The sequence below is a fragment of the Oenanthe melanoleuca genome, chromosome 7 (assembly GCF_029582105.1).
Source record: "Oenanthe melanoleuca isolate GR-GAL-2019-014 chromosome 7, OMel1.0, whole genome shotgun sequence".
NCBI lineage: Eukaryota > Metazoa > Chordata > Aves > Passeriformes > Muscicapidae > Oenanthe > Oenanthe melanoleuca.
Genome location: NC_079341.1, coordinates 27,186,445 through 27,210,275, shown reverse-complemented (window position 1 = coordinate 27,210,275; position 23,831 = coordinate 27,186,445). Strand labels below are relative to the sequence as shown.

Genomic DNA, 23,831 nt, shown 5'->3' with positions numbered 1-23,831 from the left:
TACAACATGATTTTTAAAACAACATTTAGGTGGCATATGCTTTTTTTGATGTTGTTTTGGTCTTGTAAACACCCTGCAAAGTAGATACAGATGTGTGGGGAAGGAGATATTTTGTTACTGGTCTCTTATGGTTTGTATTGCAGCTTCGCTGCAATTTAGATTGTGTTGCATTATTGTGCCTCCTGATTTTCCTGCCTTGTCACTCCTGTCTGAGTGACAGGAAAAGATTTTCATACCATCTACATTATACTTGGCACATTACTGTCAGGACCGGTGATCTGAAAATTTTATTGCAGATTTTTAGTAGTGGACTGATTGGTTATTTAAGAGTTCAAAGCTAGGAGACATTGCAAATACTGGAATTTACAAGCTGTGGAAAGGTGTGTCATAGCAGTGAAGAAGGACACGTGGGAAGAAGTACTGAAGATTGATTGTTTTAAAATTTGGTCTTCATCTGTAAAGAAAAAATATATTTTAGAGATGTGCTGGCAGATATAGAATCAGTATGCAGCATTTTACAGCTGTGTAGTTGATTGAATGTCCACTGGGGTAAATTGTGGTTTTAGCTGAGTGGAGAAATGAATTAGGAGTCTTGTCCTTAATGAAAGAACAATTAGTTGAACAAATCACTCTTCGCCTTTTTCAGGGTAATTGTTTATTGCAGGGACTATAGCTGTGAGAGATTTTCATTGTTTGACCCTTCAGCTACTAAGTACATGTTTTAGAAGAGAAGCAAGGCTTTGATTTCATCTTGTGTTTTTGGAAATGCAATCAGTTTCTTTCTTATTTAAATGATATTGTGCTTTCATATCATTCTTTAAAGTACAAAGTTGGTTTTTTCTTTTCCCCGTGTGTGTTTTAAAGAGGTGCTTATACTGGAAAGGGAGACATATGCTGTGCTCTCAAGTGACTGAGTGTCAATACAGACATTCACTACAAGTTTTACTTGTGGAAATGAAAGCAGAATTTCTCAGTTTGAAGCTTTACATCATAGCTAAGGAAATCATCTTTATCCCATTTCTGTGTCGACCTCAGAAATTTAAATGCTAGAAACACTAGAGGATTTTCTGGGGTTTTAATGCCAATATACATACAGAAATGCTGACAGATGCCAGAAGAAATCTGAAGTCCACATCATCTGTGTTCTTCTGAATGAGGAAGGAGATTCCAAGCATTATTTGAAAATCTGTGAGCATAATTTATCTGATTCCTTGAAAGGATTTGCTTTCTAAACTGTAGCTCCTGACAAGTACATACTGTGAAGCACAAAGCTCTGTGGCTCCCACACCTAAGAACAAACATCTTCTGAGGTGCCTCTCTCTCTCTATTGGCTGTGAGGGAGAAAAAACTCAGATGAAATATGTAACTTTTAGACTAATATCTTCTGTGAGAGGAGCTGCCCTCTTAAACTGTTTTGGATAAACGTAGAGAAGGTGCTTCTGTTTGTTCATGGAGCATGTCAGGTATGTTCTATGGGAAACTAAGTTCTCAGACTGGGTTTCCAGGTGCATACAAGTGACATTGGAGTGTAAGTCCTGTTTGGAAATTAATGAATTTTCTGTTCCCTTTCTCCCCAGATAACTACAGCCTCTTCTGGAAAAACTATCTTTCATACAATCAAGAATTACATAACCCTAGTTTAATTGATTTTTCTCTTGTTCAAACTGAAGTTTCGTTGTTTACTCAAGTATTGTTAATTGCAACTTTTTTCAGAATCAGAATAATAAATAGTCCATAGTCCATCACAGATTGGTGTGTATGGCAGAGGATTAAGACTGGAGATCCAGTATTTTTCATTGATTTAACATGACTTATTAGTGGGTTAAGCCATTTTTCTTTGTTAAACTTGTCTATGAAATAGGCATTTTACAGTGGGGCCTCTAATTTACATAGACAATTCAAGGAATTAGTATTGGGATCAGCTACTACTTTTTTACCTGAAAACCATGAAATTTTACTTTTAAAAAATACAATAATTTTTGATTTTTTTTTGGGAAATATGAACTGTTCAGCAGAGAATTTCTTCTGAAGCAGATAATCATAAATAGGTCTCTTGTAGCATTATGAAATTTGGTTTTCATGCTATTTTACTAGTCTATGTGCTATAAGAAGGATTTGCACTAAAGTACAGACTTTGAATTTCTGAAAAAGCATTTGTTCTGTACTAGCAGTACTTTGCAGGGAGATATCCAGATATTTTTTAAGATCTTGAAAGCTTGGTATGAAAAATCAGATTTTCCACATTCTTGCTTGCAACTTAAATCCAGTGCAAACAGAGGTCTCTTTATTTCATAAGTACTTGTTTAACACTGGCTCACTTCTGAGACTTACTGATTTTGTTGTATTCTAGGCCAGGAAAATCAAAGTCATGGTATGAAAATATCCTCCTGAAATAAGTGCAGTTGTAAAGGATGACTTCTTGGTTAATGCTCTGGCCTGGGACTTGAAAGTTCAAACTGAGTTCACCCCAACACCGTGACCCTGACCACAACTGTGGGCACAGGCACCATTCCTGGGTCTCAGTTCCCCTCCCAGAAAATAATACCTGTCACCTTAGGCTGAAGATCCTGCTCTGTACACAAGTACAGCACACATACAGCACAAGTACAGAACCTCTGCCCCTAGTTTGACTCCTAGCTGGTTCTCTCACAAAAGTAATTAAACATCATCATTTCTATATTACCACTTGTTTCTCTTTTGCAGTCCACATCATGGGGGATGTGAAACTGGTGACATCTACTCGAGTCTCCAAAACCTCCCTGACACTCAGCCCCCCTGTCCCCACTGAAGCACCAGCATTCACTCTTCCTCCTCGGAACATCCGCGCGCAGCTGGGAGCCACCGCCAGGTTTGAGGGGAAGGTAAGAAACAGACGGTGGAGGGTTCTGCTTTGGGTTTTGCCCTTTCCTGAACCTGACAAAGGAACAGCAAAGGCAGTGAAGTTGCCTGTGCAATGTGGGTTCTTTTCTCATGAAGAATACAGCAGTGTTCACCCTCCTGGGGAGGCAGGCAGGACCATTAGAGGTCTGTTTCTGTGTAGAGGAGAGTTGCAATACCTGAGCACTGTGAAGTACAACCTCATTAAGCATGCTGGGAACTGAGGTTATTATCAGTGAGAAACTGTTTCAAGGGCTGTCTCTAGTCCGCATGTTCCCCTACTGCAATTCTTCATATTCTCCTACTGCACATTCACATCCCTGCATCCCAAATACCTGCCCATTCATGAAGCTTCATGTGTAACACAAATCTAACATGCTGCAGCATGTCCTTCCTAGCAGTCAAGGTAGGAATCTGCAATGAGTATTGTGATAGTTCTGTATCTGCACTGCCTGCCATAAATGTTCTTAACTTGAAAGAAAAAAGAGCATTTTCAGAGGAAAGGCTGATTTGTTCAGGAGAACTTGTTAACTCCAAGGGTTTAAAAGGCTGTGTAGTGGGGTGTGTATCCTCCATTCCCCTCATGTTTGGGATATTGAATTGTGCATCCTGGCATCCATATTTCTTTCATTCTTTTTTCAATCCTGGTACATACTCATCCTTGTTCTAGCTATCTTCCTTCTCCTCCCTTAACCCAGCTCTTTTTCCTGGAGCTGTTAGCTTTCCCTCCCAGCCCTTTCAGCTCCCTTTGGTTGCTGTCATGCTCCTATTGCATGCTGACAGCTGCACCATCAAATTAAAGATTTTTAATCTTTGAAGTGGTGGGACTCGTCTGACAGAGGCAGGAAACTGCAACTCCACTGTAACAAAAGCAAGGGCTAGAAGGAATTTGGGAAATTCTTAACTTCTGAAGCTCTAACTTAAATACAGGGCCGGTAGAGGGCATCTGATATTTATCTTATTTGTTTATGTAAGACCAGGCCAGGAACTGGGATTTTTCAGCAGGAACTGTGTGGAAAAACAGGTTTTGGAGTATATTAATTTTGGAGTGCTGAAGCAAAACTCAGAAGTAGTTAGATTTTACTTTTTGAAGAAAAGTTGGCTTTTTTCATAGAAAGCAAATTTCAATGAAGTGCTTAAACCAAAGAACAGTTTTTTAACCAAACCTTCAAGAATTTTTATATATTTTTTAAACTTTGCCTACTATTAGGTTATTTTAAGGCACTGGTCAGAAATGCTTTGTGTGTATGAGATTAACCAGTCCCCATGAGCACTTCTTACTCTTTGTGTCTTATTTTCTCCTCCCCTCATTGTTTCACCTTGTTGCAAATGCAGTAGAAAAATGGCAGCATGTTTCTACTTTCTCCTTTAACACCTGTGTACAGTGTTCTAATTCCATCTCATTCTTCCAGGCTACACTGAAATAACAGTTCAGTGAAATCAAAGTTGAAGCATGTGCTAAGATTTGGTTTTATAGTTCTCGTGTTTCCTAATTAAAAGCTCAAGTGGGATATTTCTAGTTTTTATTGCACTCTGCAGAGTTTTTATTATTTAAGTCAAATGGAAACAATTGTAAAATATAATGACCTACAAGCTAGAGTGCCATCACTGCTTTGCATTTTTTTTATATCTGGTTTTAAAGTGTTAATTTTCCAGGGATACCAATCCCCTTTTTAAAGCCACTTTGAAGACTGAAAGAGTAAAGTCTGAGGGGTTTTTTTAGTAGCTTGGGAAAAAAATACACAAATTCAATACTAATTAAACTGTCAAGTTTAATTTCCTTGAAGGAACAAAACTTTGATTGAAGTCCTTGGCTTAGACTTACTTGATGAAAAATCTAAATATCTCTTCTGGCAGTTTGGTATATGAGCATGGCCAAAACCTTTAATTTTCCTTAAAATGGGGGTGACAGCATTAGTATTTTGTTTGTGCTCTTAGTGTAGCAACGTGGGCAAAGTGAGGGGGAGCACAACAGCCCTGTTTGAAAGGAGCTGTCACTGAACAGCTGCAGGAGCCTGCAGAGCTGTTATCATCTGGCTCCATCTTCAGCTGGCTGAATGGAAACTGGGCTTCAATATTCCTTCTTCTGCCACTTTAATGTTTGAGAGGTTCAGAAGGACAGTCGACCTGTTCAGAAAAACAGGTTCAGAAGGACAGTCTTAACAAAAACAGTATATTAAGATTTAGTAATAGAAACTACTCAACATACTTAGGTTTTTCTGTCCTGGAAAACCTATCTAGGCTACAGATGTTATGATATGTTGTTGCAGTATAAATATTAAACCAGACTCAGTCTAAAGAAAAATAAAAACTTTTTAAATGGCTAGACAGGAGCTTTTCTTCAAAGAGTTTCTTTTCAGTGGAATTGATCTTATCAGAAAGAACAAACATTTTTAGAATCCAAGACAGGATATAAATCTGATATTGTGATGATCCTGTATTCTCATTAAAAGAACAAGGAAGAGAGGGCCCCACAATGAAACTTGTTGGTTTTCTTTCCAGCGGCATTATTAGATAAGTTGTGTGAAATGGCAATTCAAGATCAAAGAGAGTGCAGAAATTGAGAAACAGCCCATAAATGTAGGAAATTTGAGGTAGAAAGAAACTAGCACTTTCTTTAATGAGAATTTTTTTCAGGAATATTTTCCTGTTCCTACAACTAGCACCCTGATTTTCTTACTAAAATCTCAGGAAGTTTATTTCTATCTGACTGCAGATCTAATTTTCCAGTGGCACCTCAGCATAGAAAGTTAAATCATCATCTTTCAGAGTGTGAGCATGATTTTGGCTTGGAGCATGGGGTGGAAACAGTAAGGCAAAGGCAAAGTTACCTTCACTAGATAATCCCCAAAGATCTGCTGTATGGGCATCTCAGTTGTTCATCAATAAATTGCTGAGGTGATTTTTAGGAACACCACCCCAGATAATTGTGAAATTGTGTTGTATGTTCTCAACTTGTTGGGACTGGATTGAGATGCTGTTCTTCAATGGCACATCATGTGTGAGGTGATCAGCTGAAGGCAGTAATCTTGTGCCCTGTGTTAAGGCATTTTAGCTCATCTGTCAGAACCTTTAAGACACTCTTGGAAAAGGAGAGCAAGCCAAAATTTTACCAGGCTTTGTTTTAAGCAACTTCTTTCTTGATTGTATTGAACACTGGATGTTGATTTGATTGTGGCAAGCACTTAACCTGCCTTATTTGCATATGTATCATTTTTGAGGGTAGTACTGATGGTCATTAGTTTTATGAGCCTAAAAAAATACTTGTGCTATAACTCTGCTTGAGAGGAACAGCTAAATGTTCTACAGACCACAAACCCATTGCCTAGGGGTCAGGAAAGAATTTTCCTCCTTGAACGAAGCATTGTACGGTTGACAACAGGGCAGTATGGGTGGTTTTCCTGCTTCATGTGGGCCATCATACATGGTCCACTGCCAGAACCAAGATAGCAAACTACTAAATCTAGGTTGGTATTCTAATTCCACGGAGTTAGATTTCATGTAGCTCATGGTTTAAGTAAGTGTTGGGGTACTAAATTCAGTTTGGTGCCCATTTTCTGTTACTGTTACTGTTCTGCCCTTTCCCATCCATCACCCTCTAGGTAAGGGAGCTGGATGGTAAATTTTAAGTCAGGTCAATGTTAAATTCTGCCCCTTTTAATGTGCTTTCTGGTTGTTCTTCTGCCACCCTTCTGTTGCATCTGTTCAAATCAGTTAAGTCCAGTGACTTACAGTTGCTTTTGCTGCTGGGAGTTCACAGGTACTGTTCAGAAAAACATGCCAGAGAAAATGAATAAGGATCAGGTAGTCAGAAACAAGAGGCAATGGGAAGATCACCAGTAATTGTGATATCTTTTCTGGGATAGAGAGAAGACTCATTTCTGCAATGTGTTAAGAGGGAAAGAATAGGGAAGCATTACAAGAATGAAGACTGTGTTAAAGAAAAACACTCCCACAGCATTTATAAATTCTTTCAACTACCCAGTAATGTAAAAACTAATGTTTAACCTATTTGTTTTACTGTGGCATATTTTACAGGCATAGCACAAGCTATGCATGGCAAAACCTTTGGTACCTTGCCTTAGATTTGGACTCAAGGCAGCAATGTGTGTGCCATTTCCAACCCTCAGTCAGCAGGCACTCCAGAAGAATGCCTTAATTGCACCACATGCCTGGATTTCAGATGGCAGGATCTGAGAGGAGCCCATGTAATGACAGAGGATGATGACATGGCACAGCATCCTTTGCTCTTGGCCTGAGATGTTGCTGTTACAAAATGTACTGGGCAGCTAAATGCATGAAGCTGCCAGTGGCTTTGGATCTGCTCTGTCTGGAGGGATGCCTGTTCTGGGCCATATAAGGAAGAAATTCAAGAGAGACCCAAGTTTTCATGGGAGACAGTTGTCTGATGGAAGTGAGTGCTGTGAGAGGACTTGTGCTGATCTGTTTCACTGTAATACTCCCAGAAACCTGATATAAAACACTGAGGCATGTTTTGAGGGGGAAAGAACTGAAAAAGTTCTCAACTTGACTGGGTTTTATTTGTTCTTCCTTTCCATGTACCACTGGAGCATTGCTATGAAAAATGTGGTGAACTGAGAAGTTACTTAGACATTTTGTGTTAGGCAGACATTGAGGTATAGACTGCTGAAATAAAAGAAAAAACCACAAACACAAAATTAAACACAAAGGATGGCTGTGAAGAATTTATTGCATGCTGGTTTCTGTTTGGATCTTCTATTGCTGTGTCTTCTTCCTTGGTGTAATGGACCTCCCATCACATTCACTTACCACATACATGCTCTCATGAGTAATGCATGCATAGTTTTATTTGGATTTATTTTACTGCATAACCCTATATTGGCATATGGAAGCAGTGTCAGCTTTACACAAAGCCAAGGTAGAAATGGCTGCTCTGCTGGGAAGTGGTTAAGGTGGGATCCAGTCAAAAGTACTTCCCCACACAGTGTCATCTACACCCAGAATTAGTCAGATGGACTTCCTTTCATCAACTTTCATGACACAAGCACCCATGTGTTGACACCCATTTTCCTTGCCTTGCAAATTGCATCCTTTAGAAAAATTGTAGGTGTTCAAGTTCCTGCTCAAGAAATTTATAGTTTTAGGCAGGAATGATGGCCCATGAGCTCCACTTCTGCCTCTCCACATCTGTCTCCCTGTCACCTGTGGCCATCACAGCTATACTCAGGATTTTTCTGGTAGAAGTATTTAAGCATTCCTTGTGTAGTCTGTGTGCAGAGCATGTGATGATGCTCAATAGTGCTGGACTTAAAACACTGTCCCCTGCAACTGATCTGTGCATGAGCTGAGGCCACAGCCAATATTTCTGGATATTTGGCAGCAAAGTTTGGTCAGACCTTTTGCAGAGTTTTTTTTCAATCTGCCAGATGTTCAGAAATCCTAGACAATGCTGAATATCCTCAAATTCCACTCAGACAAAGTTTCTACACAGGAAAGAGGCCATGACTGGGGAACACTGAACATATATCCCTGTTTTGAGTTGTCTTTTCTCAGGGTTAGTTTTATTCTTTTGTATAATTGAGCCTGTGTTCAGTAACCCACCCACCTGCAAACTGTGGAAGAAATACACTGTTTGATTCTATCACATTTATTGTTCTATTTGCTTTCTGTCTTCTTTCCCACCTTAATTGCTTATCTACTACCAGCTGGTGACAGGAGTTTTGCTCCATGCAATGCCAGAAAGATTGGCTCTCTATTTTTGGTTGTTGTGGTAGGAACTGCTGTAATTAAAGGAATAAAAAAATCTAATAACTGTGATGGTAATAATAATAGAAGTTTTTTAAACACTACAACTAATGTACATATGGAATTAAAGAGAATCTTGTATTACTTTGTGTATCTACCCAAACCTGTGTTGTTTTAGCTGAAGCCAGACTACGTATTTGTGCTGCTCTTGATCAACACTTTCTTTCTTTAATTTTTCTTTAATGTGTTTCTAAATATTTTTGACTTTTATGTGGAAACAAAATCACATGATAAAGCTGACAGTAAAACTGTGATTTAATTGCATCTACCTGCCCCCAGTTTGCTTTGGAGGAAACAGCAAACTGTTGATTCTGACAAGTTTCTTTTTTTCTGATCACCCATTACTGTAGTGTATTGTTTTAGAGCATGGCTTTGTGTCAGCTAAAGAGAAGAAGAGTTTCCTTTTAAGAATTTATCCATAGGGATGTCCCTAGAGTTGATTTTGAGAAAATTTACTTCATTAGAAGGGATTTCTGGACTTGCTATTTTTCTGTAGTCATTAAGCAGAAAAAAAAAAAAAAAAAAAGGAAAAAAAATCCTAAATTTTGTATTGGACAAATCTGCTGAGGAAAGGGAAACATAAAATATTCATATTATGGTGTAAAAGTATTGTTTAGGGTTGATAACATAAATGTATCTGAAAAAAAAGTAGCTAAAATCTAGCTATTTCCAAAGAGAAAAACAGCTGATCAGCATATCCTAAATGGCTGAACAAAGATGCCCAGAGACTGAATCCATGTAGGTCAGAGTAGAACCAATCATTATAATTCTTCTTGGGTTTTCTGTCCCATGATGGTTAATCATGAATCTCTCAAATTTCAACAATGTCTTATTAAGTTCTTCAGTTCTGCTTTTAATTTGAAAAATATCATCATCTTTTCCAGACTAGTCTCCCTTGCTCCTCTGGGTCAGTGCATAAGTCTTTGTTGTGGTTGATTCCACTGGCAATAAAACTCATCATGTAGGATTGTGCTTTCTTATTTAAATAAACTTTCTTAGTAGTACATGAAACATGACTGCAGCTTAGCATTATGAAGTTTTAAACTTGATTTTTTAGGGAATTGTGCCTTTGACTCTCATCACACTCATATTAAGTTTGAAAGTTAAAAAAGATCTAGTAACCGTAACAGAACTGAGAGTAGCTGACTTTCTTTTCTTTGTGCTGCAATAGCCTATAGTGGTGTGAGAGGTATGAAAAGGGGGGAAAATATTCTGGTTTATTTTTTTTTTCTTCCAGGAATATGTACCTGACTGGAAAGCTTTAATTTTTGTTTTCTAGCTCATCCTAAAGGTAGGACAGAGTCCTTATCATCAGATGTGCATTTGGCTAACTATTAATATATTCTGCCATCATAAACAAGGTTTGAACTTCAATCCCCTTGCCTGCATCTGGCTGATGAAACCAGAAATGTCAGGGAAAAGTTCAGTGCCATATGTAGCAATGAGAATCCCACATAAAACAGCAATGTATGTTTTTAACTGTCTGTAAATGTGTCCTTGAGAATTTGCACCAAATTACTCCAGGTAACACTTTTGGATATAATTATGCTTTGCCCCGGTGGGAAAAGAGAGTAGTCATTAATAGACAGCAAGCATGATGCATTCAGAATCTGCAGAAGGCCACATGTGGAGAAGGTTTATAATCAAAACACATCATTACTCATTGTGGTTTTGCTCAGTCTAGCACCTAAACGCCAAAGCTAAAAATTTCTGCTTTTGACATGTTACTTGGCTCTGTTCACTCATGGATATAGTATGAAGTTTGGAAACCTACTGGGCAAAACCAGACAACATAGTATTTTTCCATGTAGAATTTGGACTCCCCAGTATCTAAGTGCATGCTGAACAGAAAATTGCATTGCTGTGAATTCAACCCATTAATGAGGGGGAGAAACCCATCTGTCTGACAGGGAGCAGCAAGGGCTGGCTGCTCCCCAAAGGAGTGTGAGCCAGGAGCCAAGGGGAGCCATGCATGGGCTGTGCCATCACCAGCTGGCCACACTGGCCACAGTCCCTCAGGCTCTGATCCCAGCAGGCATTGCCATGTGCTCTAACACACCTCTGATGCACCCAGACAAGGCAAACTAAGAACCAGGGTCAGGATCCCAAAAGAGGATATAGCCAGGAACTAAAGTAAGCCAGGCCAGATTGTTCCTCTGTAGGTTTCCAGTTCAGTTTTTAATGTTCAGTCTGTAAGATATTATCTTGTCACTAGAGGTTACTGGATCTCCAGGAGTGGCCTGAAACATCATCCATTCTTGTACCAAAGCTTTCAGAGATCATTGTTTAGTGTCTGGGGGCAAACCTGCCTTCATCATGATTCTTAAGCCAAAAGCCATCCCAGTTCATAATTCAGCATCCCATGTGAATACACATTTCTGTGTTCTTCTCTCATGTTGAGAAAATAAGCTTTGGAATAGGAGCAATGTCAAGTGCTGCTGCTCCTATTGCTATCAGAGGTGTCATGTCAAAGCTATGCCCTGGTTGGAGCCAGAAAATCAAGGCATTCCACTCACTGGTTGCTCCTGGAGTGACTAGTCCAGTATAAGGGCTTTGAAATACCTGCCTAAATATGTTGATTTTATTCTTCTAGGGAACCTAACAAGCGGATTAGGAATTCAGTCATGTTTGACTCACAAGTTAGTAACCTGACCTCTAGGCTAGCCACCTCACATTAAGAATATGCTGCAGTGAGATTCTAGGGATTATTTAAGCTCTTACACCTTTCTTTTTCAGAGATTTAGAAATAGACAGAGTGAAAATCTGGAAATTTTCTTTTAAAAACTTAAAATTCTAGGCTTTCTGAGGGTGAAGATAGCTTTATTCTCTGTAAGTCAGTGCATTGTGGCCAAAAAGAACAAAGCAATCTTTGTCTTCTGAAATTGCCATGGCTAAAACTGGTACAATTTCAAAGTCAGTTTTGCATTTTTTTATTGCTTAGATGGAGGCCTTTGTAATTCATTTGAAGAGTGAGGCAAAATGGAAAAATAAGTTATTTTATTTTTTTTTCATAGTTTTCCCTGCTTTTCTGCATATTTTTAGAAATACTATGATAAATGTTACTCTGTGGAATATACTATTTATTATAAATACAACAGCTGAGCTTAGTAAAACACTAATTAAAATTCTTACTGCATTCCAATTGCAACTTTTCATTTAAAGATTACAACAGTCTACACATGGAGCCCAAAGAAAAGGGAGAGGCAAAGACTGAAAATTAAATAATTCTGCTCATGGTTATTTGTCTGTTGGCAATGGCATATTGAGCTTACTTCATCCAGCTCTGTGCTCTCTCAACTCACATTGAATGAGAATGGTAATTTTCTTCCAGCTGCATGGTAGAGTCAAATCATAAATGTGTGGCTTGAGAGTTTGCCATTCCTTCACTATGTCCCATAACACACAAGCAAGCCTCTATTTATGGTGCATGTATAATTTAAATTGTTTTTTGCAAAGCTCAGAATGTTAATGCAATGCACACTGTTTTGTAAAAGGTTTGTAAAAGCACCTGCACTCACATGGCAGTATGAAATCTATATGAAATCTACAAGTATATCAAATAGTATTATCAAATATCAAATTTGTATATCAAATCCATACTGGCAAACAGTGAATAAAGAATTTTTCTGTTCTATGAACTCTCTGGAACAAGAGTTCAATATATTTCAGCTTGATTATATTTGTCTGGATAAAATCTGGTGTTCCATTATAAAAGAATAAATCAGCAGTTTGTCTCTGCAGGGAGGTAAATATAAATATTTCAAAACAAAGTTATGCTAAAAGACAAAGCAGTGGAAGAAAAATTATGATAAAATCTTGGAAGTACAGATTAAAGAACTACTGCAAATGGTATTGATTTCTGCTCATTTCATGGTACCACTGAAACAGCCTCATTTGACTGGAGTCCTAGTGTTTGTCTGCAGTATTTAACACATGCAAAGGCCAGAGTAGAGTTGGATCCTTCTCTGGCGGCCATTCTAGCTAAAAGAACAGAAGAAATAATAATTTTTGCCCCCTTTACATTTATGTGGGGTACCAAGGCATGGTGAGATTTCTTGTCTTGTGCTAGAGGACACAGAAACACAGAGATACATGCATGGATTCAGAGGTGAATGTGTCTTCCAGAGATTCAGTTCCTATCCAGTATTCTAGACATGAAGCTATCCATTTGGGAGATAAATTACTTCTGACTTTGGAAGAGAAAATTAGGATATGCAGTGGGTGCAAATATCACAGCTATCTAAGTGCCTCCTATTGGAGAGCATCACTTTCACAATGCAATAACTGGGTCTTTAGAGCCTTGATCAAAGCTGGTTTGTTGGGATATGCAAATGAACAGAAGCTTTATCTGCTTGGGAGACTATTGCACACCCATAGATTTAATGAAAAACACGATGTTGGATTTGTTCAGACCTCTCAGTAGGAATGGAGCAACTGCAATTAAGTGGAGCTCTATAGAAAGCACATGCAGAGTGACGACTTTTCCCACAACCTGAACAGCTACTTTTGAATGCAGGTGTGTTTCTTTTACCAAATCACAGCAATTTTAGTTTTGAGAGAAAGCATTAGGAAGGTGGGCCCACAAACTTTCTCTTGAACTCAGCATGTCTATAAATATTTATCGTGAACTATTGAACTAGAAATTTATGGTCACAGCAATTTATACTTAATATTTCAGTTAGCACTTTGAGGGTTTTTTCTTTTAAACTGTTGTTTCTCAGTCCTTGGCTTTTATTTTTATTTTAAACACAGGCATTTGTGCATTGTAGTATCTGAGTTACCTCTGCTAAGATGTTATTAAAAGGTCTATGTGTGAAGTTTGGAAGGCTTATCTATTTTACAGATTAGTACAGGACAAAAGAATCACTGACAGTTACTAATGAGCAGTTGATGTTTTTCAATAGGATTTTGTACAGAAGTCCTAATTATTTAAGGCATAGCAGTAAGTTCCACGTGGTGGAATAAATGGCAGCCTACAGGAAGGCTTTTTAAAAGTGGGAAAAATCAAACAATGACTAAATACAAATTAAAAAAAAATCTAAAGATGGAGATTCAGTCTACCTATAATTCCCTATTAAGTTCAGACAACTTGTACTTAAGGAAAAAAGGGTCAGGTGAGCTCTATGGGTGGTTTGCATAAAACTCTCATCACACACCTAATTGCTACAGGTCAGCTGGCTACAATGTGGGGAGAGTAAAAAGGCAGATGTTGCTGCTGCTAGAATGATTTATGAAAGCTGCATCAGAAAAGCTCTGCCAGTCTGAGACACCAACAGCTGTGTGAAAATGCCCCCATTAGTATAGCAGAGGTTTACAGCCCCCAGTTCAGTTGCTGATTGACATCCCAGATCCACAGACATGTGTTCCACTATACAGTGTGTTCCCTTCATGTCCTCTGGACAGGAAAGGGTAGAATCCATCATGGCAGAGCTCAGCTCTGTATTTCAGCTGGCTGATGTTTCAGGTTATTTTGTGGTTGTATGAAGACTCCTGTAACAATGTTACTTTAAACCAATACAGACGAATTTATTCTTTAAATTAAATAAAATCTAATTTAGGAAAGCACCTGTACATGTGATTAATTCCAAAGGACATAAAGAGGGCTTAAACATTCTCTTAAGAGCTGCGTAAATTGGGACTGATGTTTGAACTTGGATAAACTCAAGGCAGCTTGACACCCAGTGCTACTCTGAAATTCCACTTGAGTCCTTCAGAAAAAATATAAGACAAATGGACTTGTTGAGATTGAGATTCTGGTACCTGGGATAGCAATGCTTTTTTCAAACAGTTATTCTCTGGTGGTTGAGCACAAAGCCAATAGTCTGTGCACCTCTGGGAACTCTTGACACTATATTTTACAAAAAAAAAAAAAAAAAAAAAAAAAAAAGAAAGAAAAATTAAATGTAGAAGATTGAAGAAGAAATTATGTGCAGCTGTGGTCTGCTTTTCGGTTAGCAGACCATGTCTTCCATGGATAGGTCATAAATTCTTCCCTTCTGAGCTCCAGAAAAACTGATTCCCCTGTGGTAGTGTGTGTAGTGTTCAGCACCTTTGCAATCTGCAAAGTGTGATTACTGAATGAACAGACTATGCAGAACTACTTTTTAAGAGTCAAAACTAAAATTTTTGGGGTGCCATCTGCAGAAGGATCTTGTGGTGGGTACTGGGACTATAAAATATCAAATGCCATTTGGCACTTGAGTGCGAAGTAGAAAAATAAAGTGCATCCTAGGCTTACAGAAAGACCACTGGTTTTTCTTGTATGTGCAGTAGGTAATGCTTTGAAGTGAACATGTTTGCTCCTACTCTATATTCCATTTTTGCTATAATGACACAACTGTGGATTCTAGACTGTTCTGTAGAAAAGGTAGGGTTTTTTGCGTTGTTTGCAATGTCATAGCTAAGTCTCCAAATATTTAACATTTTCATGTTTAACATTGCCAGGCAAGTTCTCTGTTTTAGAAGCAAGCTTTTAAAAGGGATAAACTATTCTTGAGATATGGTTTGTGTGTGTTTAAAGTCTCAGAAGGAGCTTAACAATGTATCATGTCCACTTTCTTTTATCAAGAACATCTGCTGTTCATTTGTTAAAGCAAACTGCAGCTTGAGTCTAACAGAAGCTTTGTTACAAGACTTAAAAAGAGCTGTGCTGGCCAGAACCATGTTTCCCACCTGCACTCACAGTAAAAATTAAATCTAAATCAAAATATAGCACCTATTAGGTGGGCTGTAGTTACAGCATTCATGTTGTTGTCTCAACAGTTTTGTAGTACTTCTTTCCTAAGACTGAAATTAGAACTTCACAGCAGTATGAAATATTAAAACATGAAGCAGCTTTTTTTTTCTAGTTTGAGAGAAACACATCTCTGTCTACATGGACAGAGTATATGTTATTGTGTAACATCTTCTGCTAAATTCCCTTCACAAGTCTTTTGATCAAGGTCCAGGGCCAAAACACATTGGCTCTTGATTCAAGTAAAATAGAGGGCTCTGGCCCTCTGATGACTATGGGAAACACCTCTTTATTTGTAGGACCTAGGATGAGCCACCTCCACAGAACAGCTGATACTGTTTGGATCTAATCTCTTGGGGCTGCATGAGAGCCTTCAGCCATATGACCTTCAGATGAGCCCATCTAATATGTAACTTGCAATAAAGGCAATAATATTCTATTTTTGCTGATACCTAGACAATGGAAGAAGAGGCACACTATCCAGTCTCTACCACATTTCAAGTGTGTTATACAGCATTTTTTCCTGTATCTTTACTTCTTTGATTATTACACTTGCAAAATGTGTCATACTATTTAATGTGTTTCTTCTGGTGCTTTCTTGATACAATCTGTTTGGTTATTACTCTAAGTTTTGCAAAAAGTGCAAGCAGTTTACTCCCTGCTAGAAATAAGTATTTGCTCTGCCAGGTTTACAAGCAGCAGAATAAAGGTCAGATTTTGTCAGACATCCTGATTTGTTTTCCACATCTCCCTTAACGTCTCCTTATGGTGACTTCTAAGGATCTACCAAAAGCACATGTTTGGGAGCTCAGTGGTGACATCTCACAGCTCTGGCTGAGGCTATCTTCATTTTATTCCTTTGCAGCTTCTGATCTTTATGGCCTTTTCTGGGATGTAGATCCCAGAAATTACTGGTTTCTTCTTGAAGATGAGCATGGAACAGAGAATGGGCTACAAAGTCTTCTCAAGCTTTCCTCAATTTCTGGCATTCCTTAATGTTGAGATAGGCAGGAAGCCAAATAAGCAAAACACCTGCTGTCCTTTTAAAGGAGGTGACTGCTGACTGACATGGTCTACCAACACACTGGCCAATTTCTCTTGAAAGTTCATTGCTTGCCCAATCCGCTGTGGATGTGGGAAATAGACATTTCTGTCTTTCAAATGTATATTCAAAATCAATTTTCTTTAGATCTGTTGAACCACCCAAATAAAACTGATTCTTTCATTCAATGATTGAGAATTATACACACAAAGGTCTTAATTCTGGACTTTGGGGAATTGAGGCAAAGGTAGTCTACAGAAATAGCAGCACAACTGAATGCTGTGTGCTGACAGAATCTGGATGTTTTAAAATTCTGATTTCATGGGAGAAGGATTGTCTCTTGAGAGGGATTTTAGTCATTAGTGAATTAATATTTCAGTATATGAAATCATCTCTGTGAGAGGAGTTATTTTGAATAGCAACTTCTTAACTGTTGTAACATTGCCAGTCTTAGTATGACTTTTGATGTGCCTGTCTGTATATGATGTAATCCAGGGAGATTTTGCAACCCAATAAATCCTTTTGATAGCGGTCTTCTTCCTGATCTCATTGCTTCTGTGACCTTAAACAACAAAATGGGACATTTAGTCCTTAACATCAAGCACTGAACACTTCAGCCAGTGCAATGTATGTAGTGCTGGAATATGTCATGTAATGTTTGCCATCATTTCTAATAGTCTTTAGGTGTTACTGCCAAACTGAACAATATTCAATATGACAATACACACCCCATCAATGTTGCACAGTTACACTTTGGTTTATTGTAACTTATGGTTGCTTTTTTTGGGGTGCTGTGGGTTTGTGTTCATTGTTGACCTCACTGGAGCAGCAGCAGTTATAATGCAGGAAATAAATTTGAATTTAAAAGCATAAGCCAAAAGGGTGCATCCCATTGCCTAAAAGTGTTACTGCAACTGTGTTTAAGTAGGCAAACCTATGTTTTTTGAAATTGGTATATAAACAGCTCTTTTATGGAGCATAGATAGAGACTAAGATTTAGAAAACATTTCCTGTGCTTCTGAACAGGAAAAAGGATTGCTGAATGTATTTGGTGGTCACTGACTGCCTTTCAGTTTGTGACGGTGGGGAATAGTTTGTAAGGGCACATTTTCTAATAATACTGTCCTTCAGAGTACAGCTTTCATGGATTTGTTGTATTTTTTTTTCTTTTCTTTGGGAACCTAGCACCATCCCTTTTCAATGGAGTTCTCTCACACCCAGATGCAGAACAACCTGAACTCTGGGTGTTTCACACACCACAGGTTCTCTCAGCTCTTTCCCCTTGCTGTTGATGCACTGTTTTGCCTTACCAGACATTTCCAGGAAGTCTCTAAGCACTCAAATGGTCCAGACAAAAACCCAAAACTTGTGTTTGTGCTAATACAATGGTTATTTGCTGCTTGCTGTCAATTTTCCACTCGTTATTGTTGTAGAGCAGGTAAAGAGAAGCTGCAACCTCACTGGACTGGCAATACTCATGCAGGCCAAGTTGTAAATAAGGGTTATAGCATGCTGCTGCTGGGCATTAAATAAGCAGATGAATTTCTCTTTGCTGTGGATTTATTCAAGGCAGATGTTTTGAGTGAGCTCTGGAAAGGTTTGGAGGAATATAAAACCTGCTGCAGTTCTGGAATTGATCCATGAGGATCAAAATCTGGTAACCAGTGATTTGTTTAAGGGTCCCTGACACTTTTATGGCAGGACCATGTATTTCAGAGAGGGTTGGCTCAGTTTGAAACACATTCCAAACCCAAACCTGAAATAAATCCTTGCAACAGAGCAATTCTGTAAACTTCTGCTTTCCCATTATTTCATTTTTGACAAAAAAAATTTAAAAAATCATCATTTGGGAAAGGAATGACTCAACCTCTTGAGAGGAAATGGAATGCTGATTGTCTGTGTTTCTAGTTTTTGGTGCAGCATTTCCTCAGTGTAGCAATGTGGACAAACACAATAATACCAACAAAGCAAGTATAAAATAAAGACACAGAGAAAAAATGGAAAAATACTTAATGTAGCCTCAGCCATGTGATACTGGAAGTACATACATAATGGCCTACCAGAGCTTGAAGGGTCAGCTGAAAATGGCCTTGTGTGGTCCGAGAGGGACTTAAGAATATTGTAAAGCAAAATCAAAAAGGGAGACGGGTATTTCCCATTGTTTTGACCCCAATTGTTCCCTGTTACCAGTAATGGAAAGTTAATGCTTGGGGCCTTTGGAGCTGGGTTGAACAATTCAATGAAATCACCAGAAGAAATTATTATGAACTGGAAAAAACAGTAAATATATTAGGTGATGTGTAATTGATGACATTTATTTGCAGGCCAGAATCTCAGCAGCTGTAAACAGATGTGGCTAGACTAATGTTAGTAAAGAGGCTGTGATGTGAAGACAGAACCACTGGAAAGGTGCTTCTGTTTTCACATCAGTTGAAGTGCTACTCTTCCATTTTACTTGATACTTGATATATCAGTGTGAAAACAATTTTGCCTCAAATATTTTAAATAAATCTTAATATCCAGTGAAGCAAAAATGAGAATTAGTAACTCTATTCTAATATACTCTCTGGCTTTGGGTAAATCACTTAATCTCTCTGTTGGTTTCTTAATCTAGAATGAAAAGACAGGTACGAGGGCATTGACAAGTTAATAGTAAGAAACAGTTATTTGGTGCAAGTTATTTGGTGTCACTTTGTGTGACAGTGAGCACATTATCAACTATCTGGAGTTACAGTATTGTAACAATCTCGTATTGCTGCTTCACAACTCCCTATTTCTGAAAATGATATGTGCTGAGAGAGATATTGGAGCCTGCGCTCTGAGTGAGCACTAAATCAATATGTTGGACTAGGGTGAGGGGTCTGGGATAAGAAGGAGCTGCTGTTTATCAGAAAGCACTGGAAAAAGGCATGGCTGCAAAGAGCTTTAGAAAAATGCTGTGGCATTTTTAAACAGAAATCTGCTCTCCATTGTGCAGGATCCTACAATTTGTACTTCATGGAATATGGCTTTTGCTTAGTTAAAGATAGACTCAAAAAGAACTTGAGAAATTATACCAGAAGTGGAAAATTTCTCCAGTTTATTCAGCATATTCAGCTCATGGCAAATGTTAATGTCCTTAATATTGAGTAAGTAGTGCTAGGGAGAAGAGGTCGCCACATCACTGGAAAAATTAATCTGAACTGATACCCCAAGATTTAAAGGAAAGAGAAGAAATTCTGTAGCTGTAGATTAAGCTGCAGCAAATGAGAAACCCAGCTGGAGTGAGGTGGGGCTGGATTAAAAATGAAAGGTTTTTAAAGAAAAGAGCCTAAGAATGAGTAAGGTTAGTTGGCTAAATATGGTAATTTGCAAAGTAAGTGCTGTGCACTCAGAGAAAGCAGACCTGAAATGAGAATTGAAAGGAAATGAGAGGAGAATTCTGGGAGGAATTTACCCAAACCACAACCAAGCCTTCTTCACTTCAAGGCAGATAATCAATATTTTTCCCACCTGGAGGTTGAAGGGACTTCCTGCTCAGTTGCCAAATTTTGCTATGTAGTTCAGAAGGCAACATTGCTCCTTTCTCAGTGAGCAAACATAGCCACGACTATTACTCATTCCAGCTCATCTTGATTCACCCAGTGACTTCTTGACTTGTAGGCAGAGGATCAAAGAGTCAGGAGATGGAGGGCTGACATATCAGAGGGGGGATAGGAGAGGAGTACTGCAATCAGGAGTTGTTATGATGACTTGGCAAGAATGCTAACAATTAACAGATTCTAAAGTGACCCTCAAAGAGGATGGCATTTCTCACAAAGCAGAAGAACCTTTGCCTGAGTAGTTTTTTATTTGGCAGAAACTGGTGTATGTCTGCTTTTCCCATTTTTTTGCAAAAGAAAGTCACAGATCCTCATTGAGTTTCAAGAGCTCAATTGCAAATCAATAACTCAATTCTTAGTTACACCATCCAAGAATCTACCTGTAAATCTGAAGACATCATTAATGCCAGAGGAGGCAGGGATATACCAGTATGGTTGTTATTTAATAAGAACAGGACTGGTTCATTTTGCTGAAAATTCTTCTTTTGGGTAGACCAGAAGTCTCTTTAAGTTGAGCTGTATACTTGTGTGACTATGTGTAGGTGCTTATAGCCCTCTCCCACCATAACATGAGAATGACCCTTAATGATGCTTTCTCAAATTGCAGCTCCTTATCTTCTGCTTTTAAAGGTCAAGACTGAATTGGGTATGTGTCTGTGTTTTTTGCTTGTATATTGTCAAGAGCTACTATGTCTCAGCACACTGGAAAACTAGATGGCTGTGTAAAGATTTACATTATAAGCCAAATCCTTGGCAACCATGCTAGAAGTATTTGGTCCAACAGCCTTGCACTCTTGCATACTCAGAGGTGTAGTACAATTATTGCCCTTTTTTTTTTGAGTTTCTGAGCAGTAGGGACTCAGGTGTCAGGATTTTTCATTGGTACATTTTCATTTTGCAGAGAAACTATTCTAGTGGGAAATTTTTCTGCCTGACTAGTCTTATGATTTTAAGCTGGCTTATCCAGGAGTTTTTTTCATTTCATTATCTTCTGCCATTTGGCTTGCAAAGAATATGTCTTTAACAGACATATTAAAGAATATGTGTCAAGAACTTTCCACTGCATTGCTAAATGTCCAGCATTTCTTCCTGATACCATCATCTGTTGAGTTTACCTTCTTTCTCCACTCTCTCTGTCACATCTTTCCAGGTCAGAGGCTACCCTGAGCCACAGATCACATGGTATAGGAATGGGCATCCTGTCCCAGAGGGAGACCATTATGTCATGGACCGCAGCATCCGGGGCATGTTCAGCTTGGTCATCAAAGGTGTGCAGGAAGGTGATGGTGGCAAATATACCTGTGAAGCTGCAAATGATGGTGGGATTCGTCAAGTGACCGTGGAACTGACAGTGGAAGGTCAGAAGATTCTTATACTGTTGTTTTGGTGGTTGTAGTTTAAGTAAAGGAACAAGGTGTGCTGCACAGTCTGGTTAAAATCACAACTGTACACACATGCCTTCTCATTGATGCAAGAGTAAGGTTCATTTACTGCATTTCACAGGTTAAGACATTATGCAGGGAACTACATGTCTATGATTAGATAAAGTGTGAGTTCTGTTTCAGGTGTGAGTGATGATGTGCAGGTAATAAAAGTCCTAGCTCTAAAGACTTTGTTCTAAAGTTTGTAATTTTTATGGAAGTCACCACTCAGGACAGAAACTGCTAAGCTGTATGCCTGGTTGTAATTGCATGCTTAATATCACACAGGAAACAGCCAGGATCAAACCCAGGAATTTTTAAGAGCACATCTGTATATTAGATAGCTGCAAACTGCCAAATTTAAAATTTAAAGAGTGACACAAAGTCAGGGAAGGATTGAAATCAATTGTACTGCTTCTCCTCTTGCAATTTGGTCATATCAGAGATCTGTTGAATATCAAAACATCTCAGGTCTTTGTGTTGAAATCTTGAAGAAAAGAAAAAATCTGCACCAGTCCTGAAACTATCAGTATTTGGGTTAATTCAGAGTCAAAAACTCTAATAAACTCAGAGTACATACTGAAATATGCATTGATCTGACATGATTGCTACTGTCTTCTGTTGTAAAAGTTATGTGATGTATTTATTTTTCCCCTTGTTCTAAGTTGGAACAATTTTAAGAATGACAATTTACATGGAGGTGGAGGATTTTTTAAAAGCTGTTTTTATATCAGTTTTTCTGACCTGGTTTTTGCTGCGGTTCAAAACAACTTTGGAACAGTACCCAATGACTGAATTACTCAGAGTTTAAGAATTATATGGTCTTTGTTCTAAATTCCCTTTAGATAGCAAAAGCAAAATTATTTTTTTTTTCTGTTCTCTGCAAAGATAACCACATGGGGCTGCCTGCTGCTTGAAAAATGAGTGACTGGAACATGATCTGTTCTTTCCATGAGCACGGCTGTCCCATCTGACAGTGATGTGGCTGCAGCAGGCTCTGGGGCAGGTGTTTTTTCTCAGCCCCAGGGCTGTGTGTTCGGTGCTCCGGGTGACCCCGGCCGGGCTCTGTGTGCAGCAGATGGCGCTGGGCTCCCGCCGCATCTCCCTCCCGCGAGGGACCAGCGCCTGTCTCGTACAGGGAAGGTACTTCGGGCTGGCACAGGGCTGAAAACACAGCCAAGTAAAGTTTTCACAGCATGAGAACCTCCTGCTATCTTAATTTGAAGTGTCTAATAAATTAGGTAGTGTTTCATTGAAAAAATATTTTTTCATGAATAATCTTCAGCATTTTTACAACTGATGCTGGGGGTTAGACAGCAACTCTGCTAAAGCCTGGTTTTGAAACTGGAGAGCCTAACTTTGAACTACAGATGTCATAACCTTATACTGCAGGTATTGCATCCTTTATGTTTCTAATCTGGAGAAATGCATATTTTACATAGCCTTTATTATCTGTAATTCCCAATGGGCTTGACAAAACTTTCGACTTCCTGTGTTTCTGTCCTATGCTTACAGGAAACTCCTTGATGAAATACAGCTTGCCATCCAGTGCCAAAACCTCTGGGTAAGCAGTCTACTGGCTTGGATATTGTTTAAGAGACACTTAAATAAATTTTGGTAGGAAAACAAGTAAAATTACTCTTTTTAAAAGTCTCCATTTACCCCAAGAAGAGTAGCTACTGTGAGAGCTCCTGGCTAAGCAGAATGGTTGGGGCATTCAGGAGGATGCATAGCTACTGCTGCAGCATACTGACTGAGGAATTAATGTGGCTGAAAACAGAACATCCTACTGATACCTAAATATTGCACCCTCCTCTCCTGGAATTTTGCACCCTCTTCTCTGCTCTCTGATATTCAAGAATCCTTCCCCACAACTTCCATGAGTCAACAGTCTCTTTTTAAAGTCAAAGCAAATGCTGCTTTAAGAGTTGTCAGAAAGAAATAAAAGCAACTGAAATGAGCATTGTTGCACACAAAATTTAAATATTTCCAAGCAACACAGTGGGTAAACTGTCGTGCAGAAGAAATAATTGTTCTGGTTTGGAGTAACTTTACCAAGAACAGGTTGATGAGGTGATGCAAGCTGGCACACAAAAGCCTACTTGTACTTTCTGCACTTCAGTAAGCATTTACAATTATGTGAATGCCACCGATTTGAAAACCTCATGCCTAATTCTTCTAACAGATGAATTAATTTCTTTACAAGCACTTTGAATTTAATCAGATTTTTCTCTGATTTATATCTCTGGCACTGAATTGCTCTGGATGTAGGCAAAAACACATATTCTGAGTATGTTAGTGATTAAATACAGATAATTAAAATTGGAGGTTTTGATTTCATCATTGATTTGAACATTGGGGTTTTTTTAATTTTAAAATTAACAGATTAC

General features: G+C 38.6%; 1 protein-coding gene across 2 annotated transcripts in view; it reads left to right on the top strand.

Moving 5' to 3' along the window:
• MYLK (myosin light chain kinase) overlaps positions 1-23,831 on the top strand; it is a 191,066-nt gene that overhangs the window by 53,027 nt on the left and 114,208 nt on the right. For both annotated transcript variants that reach the window (XM_056495971.1, XM_056495970.1), the window contains 3 exons: positions 2,704-2,861; positions 21,171-21,378; positions 22,957-23,005. In XM_056495971.1, coding sequence (XP_056351946.1) covers positions 2,704-2,861; positions 21,171-21,378; positions 22,957-23,005 — 415 coding nt within the window. The remainder of the gene's footprint in view (positions 1-2,703; positions 2,862-21,170; positions 21,379-22,956; positions 23,006-23,831) is intronic.